The sequence below is a fragment of the Eretmochelys imbricata genome, chromosome 1 (assembly GCF_965152235.1).
Source record: "Eretmochelys imbricata isolate rEreImb1 chromosome 1, rEreImb1.hap1, whole genome shotgun sequence".
NCBI lineage: Eukaryota > Metazoa > Chordata > Testudines > Cheloniidae > Eretmochelys > Eretmochelys imbricata.
Window position 1 is genome coordinate 115,794,028 of NC_135572.1, and position 6,870 is coordinate 115,800,897.

Consider the following 6,870-nt stretch of genomic DNA (forward strand, 5'->3'; position numbering starts at 1 on the left):
ATAAGGCCATTGCAGAGAAACTAAATGAATTCTTTGCATCAGTCTTCACGGTTGAGGATGTGAGGGAGATTCCCAAACCTGAGCCATTCTTTTTAGGTGACAAATCTGAGGAACTGTCCCAGACTGAGGTGTCATTAGAGGAGGTTTTGGAACAAATTGAGAATGTACACAGTAATAAGTCACCAGGACCAGATGGAATTCACCCAAGAGTTCTGAAAGAACTCAAATGTGAAATTGCAGGACTACTAAGTGTAGTCCGTAACCTATCATTTAAATCCGCTTCTGTACCAAATGACTGGAGGATAGCTAATGTGATGCCAATTTTTAAAAAGGTCTCCAGAGGTAACCCTGCAATTACAGGCTGGTAAGCCTGATTTCAGTACCGGGCAAACTGGTTGAAACTATACTAAAGAACAAAATTGTCAGACACACAGATTTGTTGGAAGAGTCAACATGGTTTTTGTAAAGGGAAATCATGCCTCACCAATCTACTAGAATTCTGTAAGGGGGTCAACAAGCTTGTGGACCAGGGGGATCCAGTGTATTTAGATTTTCAGAAAGCCTTTGACAAGGTCCCTCACCAAAGGCTCATAAGCTGTCATGGGATAAGAGGGAAGGTCCTCTCATGGATTGGTAACTGGTTAAAAGATAGGAAACAAAGGGTAGGAATAAATGGTCAGTTTTCAGAATGGAGAGAGGTAAATAGTGGTGTCCCCCAGTGGTCTGTACTGGGCCCAGTCCTATTCAATATATCAATAAATGATCTGGAAAAAGGGGTAAACAGCAAGGTGGCAAAATTTGCAGATAATACAAAACTACTCAGGATAGTTAAGTCCCAGGCAGACTGCAAAGAGGTACAAGAGGATCTTTCAGAACTGAGTGACTGGACAACAAAATGGCAGATGAAATTCAATGTTGATAAATGCAAAGTAATGCACATTGGAAAATATAATCCCAACTATACATATAAAATGATGGGGTCTAAATTAGCTGTTACCACTCAAGAAATAGATCTTGGTGTCATTGTGGATAGTTCTCTGAAAAGATCTACTCAGTGTGCAGCGGCAGTCAAAAGAGCGAACAGAATGTTGGGAATCATTAAGAAAGGGATAGATAATAAGACGGAAAATATCATATTGCCTCTAAATCCATGGTACACCCACATCTTGAATACTGCATGCAGATGTGGTCGCTGCATCTCAAAAAAGATATATTGGAATTGGAAAAGGTTCAGAAAAGGGCAACAAAAATTATTAGGGTTATGAAACGGAGAGATTAATATGAGGAGAGATTAATAAAACTGGGACTTTTCAGCTTGGAAAAGAGATGACTAAGGAGGGATATGATTGAGGTCTATAAAATCATGACTGGTGTGGAGAAAGTAAATAAGGAAGTGTTATTTACTCCTTCTCATAACACAAGAACTCAGCGTCACCAAATGAAATGATTAGGCAGCAGGTTTAAAACAATCAAAAAGAAGTATTTTTTCACACAATGCACAGTCAGCCTGTGAAACTCCTTGCCAGAAGATGTTGTGAAGGCCAAGACTATAACAGGGATCAAAAAAGAACTGATAAATTCATGGAGGATAGGTCCATCAATGGCTATTAGCCAGGATGGTCAGGGATGGTGTCCCTAGCCTCTTGTTTGCCAGAAGCTGGGAATGGGCAATGGGATGGATCACTTGATGATCACCTGTTCTGTTCATTCCCTCTGGAGCACCTGGCATTGGCCACTGTCGGAAGACAGGATACTGGGCTAGATGGACCTTTGGTCTGATCCAGTATGGTCGTTCTTATGTTCTTAATCCTCTGAGATTTTGCTCAGCCCCTTAACGCTCCAGTCTTGGACATAGCTTGCTTCTGTGGTAGAACACTATGGTGCCACCTGACTACCTGGTAGACAAAATAAGTTCTCTCTCCATTTGCTGCTCACTAACTAACTAGCTCTGTTTTGCTCTGGCCACAAATTTTTAAACTCAAATAAACATTTATATGCAATAATGCAGAATGTTTTGGGCTTGCGTAGTAAGTTCTTAATGTTCTACCATGAAGGATCTGAGTACAAGACTCACACATGGTTCTTCGCTCCACAGACAATAAGGAAAGGATAGTACTGGGGAGGAGGAAGTGTTTGAGTCACTTTGCAGTACCAGTCCTGGATGGTTCATCCTACCTTTGCTAGAAGGACAGTCATGTCAGTGTAAGGCGTTTTGGAGGATGGGGAGAATTGGGAATAATCTAAATAGGCTTGAGAGGGACATCATGCCACCCCTGGGGAAATGTGTAAGTTGAAAGCATAGCAAAGAAAGGATAATAAAATGCAATATTTCATTCAACAGGTAGTGGCAGTGAAATCCAGTTTCTCTCAGAAGCTCAAGATGACCCCCAGAAAAGAAGGCCTGACATCAAGAAAGCCAAGTTATTGCTTGGTTGGGAACCTGTGGTATGTAAAGCTAGATTAATAGTGTCATGTGTATAAACCTGTTGTTTTTTTGATGATTGTCTTGCCTTTATAAAAGAAGATATTCTGCAGTTATTAGAGCATCTTAAAGAATTGGGGGAAGTGGAGGAAAGTATTCCAAGGGCAATTATTGTAAAGGTTATAAAGTGCCTTGAGTCTTACATGGACACTCAATAAATGTGTACAGGGGAAGTTCTACGACCTGTGTTGTGCAGGAGGTTAGACTAGATGATCACAGGTCCCTGGCCTTAAAATCTATCAACCTATGAAATACGTGACAAAGTATTGTAATAAAAATTAACCTAATTTGTATAACAGCTCTGACTAAGGCAATAGTCCCTCATATGCCTGTTGTATACCTTGGAATGTGTGGTACATAATGAATTAGCCCTCCACTTATCCTGTTATTAAAAGAGAAATTTGCTTTTATGATGTGGATGATGATCAATACAAAATGAAATAAAAAATATTTAAGGGTTGAGGTTTTTAAGATCCTTTTAAAGATATGCAAATGTTACTGCACTCATCAGGCTTAATCTAGTCACAAGGGAGGCTTGAGAGGAGTAGCAGAAGAACCCAATAAAAATTAGGTAGTTGGACAAAGCGGTAGTATACTAACAGTGGGATTTTGAGAACCCACTCAGGTTGGCCTACCTCTGCTCCCACTTAAGTTAATGGGAGTTTTATCATTGACTTCAGCGAGAACAGATTTAAAGCTTTTGAAATTCCACCCTGACTTTGCCATAGACAAAACTAAGTTAATACATATTGGACTAATTAATTAAGCTACTTGTTCACTGTGGTTCAGAATTAGTTATATATGCTCTTTCGTAAAGGTAGGGGAGATCTGGGATTTATTGTAGGCAGCAGTGAAATTTGCTTAATATACAGTCGCTGTCCAAAAAAGCTATTAAATACCTGGGCTGCATTAAGAGGCCAGGAATAACACAGATAGTATGGTAATACCATTGTATCACTCAGTGATGTGTACTCTTTCCTGAATACCTCCTTCTACACACACCGACTCATCGCCCTTTCTTAAGAAAGGCCTTCCAAGCTGGCATTACAACGTCTTTTCTCACTACATTACCTTGAGGCTAACTGGCCACACTACACAGAGCCACTCAAATAGCCAGCACAAGTGTTGCCACCTGGCCTTGATTCTTAAGCCTTGATTTTACTAGAGAACTTTGCTGGATAACTGTTTTAAAAACAATCGTGCTGCTGGAAAACAGATACTGGTTCTAGGGTGGGTGCACCATTAATGACTACAAACCCTTCAACCTTTCATGACCCAGCCTTCCTCCCCTCACCCCCACATGGAATTCCAATAAACCCTGGAAATTGGCCAATACTCGGGTGATACCAGCATAAAGTATGTCTGTGATTGATAATGATCCTAATGATGAAACACCCAAACCTTCCTGGTTATGTTTCACTCACACAGGTGCCATTGAGCATAGCTGAAAGCAAGAGCTTGACTATTACAAAGAGAACTCTTCCCCATCTAAAACTGGGGTAAGGGGTTTAGTTTATTGCTTTTAGGCCAGCTTCCCCTCCATCAGTGTGAAATGGTTCATGTGGGGCATGAGCAGGTCGGAAGCCTGTCCTTTTAAAAAGAAAAAAAAAAAAAACCTGTTGATGTAATGAGATTCCTCTTCCCCAGTGTGCCTGGGGCATTCAGAACCTAATTCGTTTTTAAAAAGTGGCACAGTGGCAGTAGATCATGTTCTATCAACTTTAATGGGATGCCAGAATTTGTACTCTTATCCAATGGTGAACGAGGATTGGTAGTGAATTGGAGAAGTGCATTGGTAGTTAATGTATGCATTTCTAAAGTGCCATCACTGTATCAATTCATGTTGGTGACATAAGCAAGAACAGAGATTACAATACTTGGAAAAGGAGTTAAATATTTCTGGTTTTGTGTGCCCATGAGTATAAAATACACTGTTTAAAACTGGAAACAGAAGAGGAAAATATTCTTCCTCTTAACTACACACAAAATTATTAGAATCTAATTAACTCTTTTAAAGAAAGCAAGATGATCAGTTCCTAATGGGATACTGTTATAACTGTCAGTTTTGCGTCGTGGTTGATATCCCCATTGCTATTTCTTAGTGGACCAATTTAAAGAAGTATTTTAATTTAAACCTCATTAGGCCTCACCATTTACACAGCTTATCTAGAGGATGTTCTCTTAATATAATTCAAAACAAGCCAAAAAACATTCTTTTTCCTCTTTTGTTTCTTACAAGCATATAAGGGATTCTCCAAGTTTGTATTTGGGCATAAACTGGGTTAAGTGTTACTGTCTGGTACTAAATGTGGTATTTACCGACTGAATTGATGGTTTCTAATTTAGTAAATGATCGTTAGATATAACAGTGATGGGTGCATTAGAAGTGCATAGACATACTGTAACCAGTGGGTGGTGCTCTGTGTTTTTATTGATAAAGAATTTCAGAGCAGTGTTTTCATAACTTAGAAGATAGCCATAATAATACACTGTTATGAGAGTAGCCGGAATTTTAGGCTGATATGACCATCTCTTCTTTCTTTAAACAGGTCCCCTTGGAAGAAGGTTTAAATAAAGCAATTCACTACTTTCGTAAAGAACTCGAATATCAGGCAAACAATCAATATATCCCCAAACCGAAACCTGCAAGGATAAAAAAAGGAAGAACAAGACATAATTGAAAACTGTTACATTGGACAGGAGATTCCCTACTTTACGTTTGACAGGATGTAATTTTTTTTCTTTTTTTAAAAAGAAAGACTTAACAGGTATCATGAAGAACAAACTGGAATTTCATTCGGAAGCTTGCTTTAAAGAAGTGGATGTGCCTAAAAATTTAAAAATACTGCAAATCTTGCCTTGCACTTTTTAAATCTATCTTTTTATGTAAAATAGAGTAGAAAAATCTTTTGAGTATCTTCAAGTTTTATATCTTGCTGTGAGATCATTTGTTGTGACTGTCTTTGACAGTTTTATTTACTGGTTTCTTTGTGAAGCTGAAGATGAATATAAACGGGATGGGATATACCAATTTATTTATAAAATGGGTACTATAAATGAGAAGTTATACTATGCATACGAGAAAAAGCTAGCAGTATTGTCAGGTGAGTGAAACACTGGCATTTAGTATATAGGGGTATAAAAGAATTCTGTATGAGAGCTTTATGTATTCTTTAAATCAGAGTTTTTTCAGAGGTTTAGTTTTAGTTGCACACTTGAATTTGGACTGTTTTCATTGAATATCATGGATAAGAATATTTTAAATCACTACTGTGTTGTGCGTACTCTGGGAAAAAAAGTTAATGTATTATTGGTTACCAGTGGTTGAATATGCTATTTTAATAAAATATGAAAAGTTCTCCTTACGGGTTTCAGTTTTTCAGTTAAAATAGTTCTATAGTTTGTGTTTTATCTGTACATATCTCAAATGTTAATTTTTTAAAAAAATCCATAATCTGTTATAAAAACAAGTCATCCTGTTTGAAGGTCAATAATATTTTTTTCACTTTTCAAATGATATTTATTTCTTAACTGATTCTTGGGCTCAAAGATGTTCATGTCAAAAAAAACAAAAAACCCTCAGGTTAGTATAATTAAAGTTTGTCATTGTTTGCATTAGGCCTAGATTGTCACAGTGCAAAAGTATACGATGCCTTTAAAACACAAAATAGAACTTTAGCATCCCCAACATGAGAGAAATCATGTATTTTACTTGAAAACAAAACTTACTATTGATTTTATCAGGAAATACACACCGCTGTACTGACTAACTGTGATCTCATCACAGGAACCTAAATCCCATCATCTCCCACTTGTTGGATATCTGCACTTACTGCAACTGTCTGGTACTGGGAAGCATGAGGATAGATTTTTTTAGAGATATTGAGGCATTCCTCTGCTCAGAGTTGCAAAACCTAGGTCTCATTGAAAGTCAGTGGGACTTAAGTGCATAAGTGCCTAAATCCATTTTGAAAATGGGATTTAGCCGTCTAAATCCCGTGGGCTTTGCAACACTGAACAGGGGAATGCCCGAAAACCTTTAAAAATCAGGGCTATGGTCCGACCCTCAAGAGCTAACATTCTATCGGTACTGTGAACCACCACGCATGCTTCTTGATGGTCTAGAATAAAAGAAGAAATAATGATAAAAGTCCAATGGACGTCTCAATGGTTTGCTATTAAAGATGCTGTTTAGGTTTGCTCACTACCTGGTCTGTCTTCATAAGGGGATGAGAATTAGAGGAGGTCTGTCTTGTGCTTTTGTAACTCAGTGGTTCATGTGTGTTATGTATTGTCCTCAGTGCTTGATCTGCAGAGAAGATAAGTGTATTACAGCTCTGAGTTTCAGAGCCAAACTCTAGCTCAAGCTGTAAACTCTTGCTTTTAGC

General features: G+C 38.1%; 1 protein-coding gene across 3 annotated transcripts in view; it reads left to right on the forward strand.

Annotated features, from left to right (window-relative positions):
- Positions 1-5,840, forward strand: part of UXS1 (UDP-glucuronate decarboxylase 1) — a 93,171-nt gene extending 87,331 nt beyond the window's left edge. For all 3 annotated transcript variants that reach the window (XM_077814265.1, XM_077814280.1, XM_077814274.1), the window contains 2 exons: positions 2,342-2,445; positions 5,032-5,840. In XM_077814265.1, coding sequence (XP_077670391.1) covers positions 2,342-2,445; positions 5,032-5,163 — 236 coding nt within the window. In that variant the 3' untranslated portion in view covers positions 5,164-5,840. The remainder of the gene's footprint in view (positions 1-2,341; positions 2,446-5,031) is intronic.
- Positions 5,841-6,870: the final 1,030 nt, after the last annotated feature.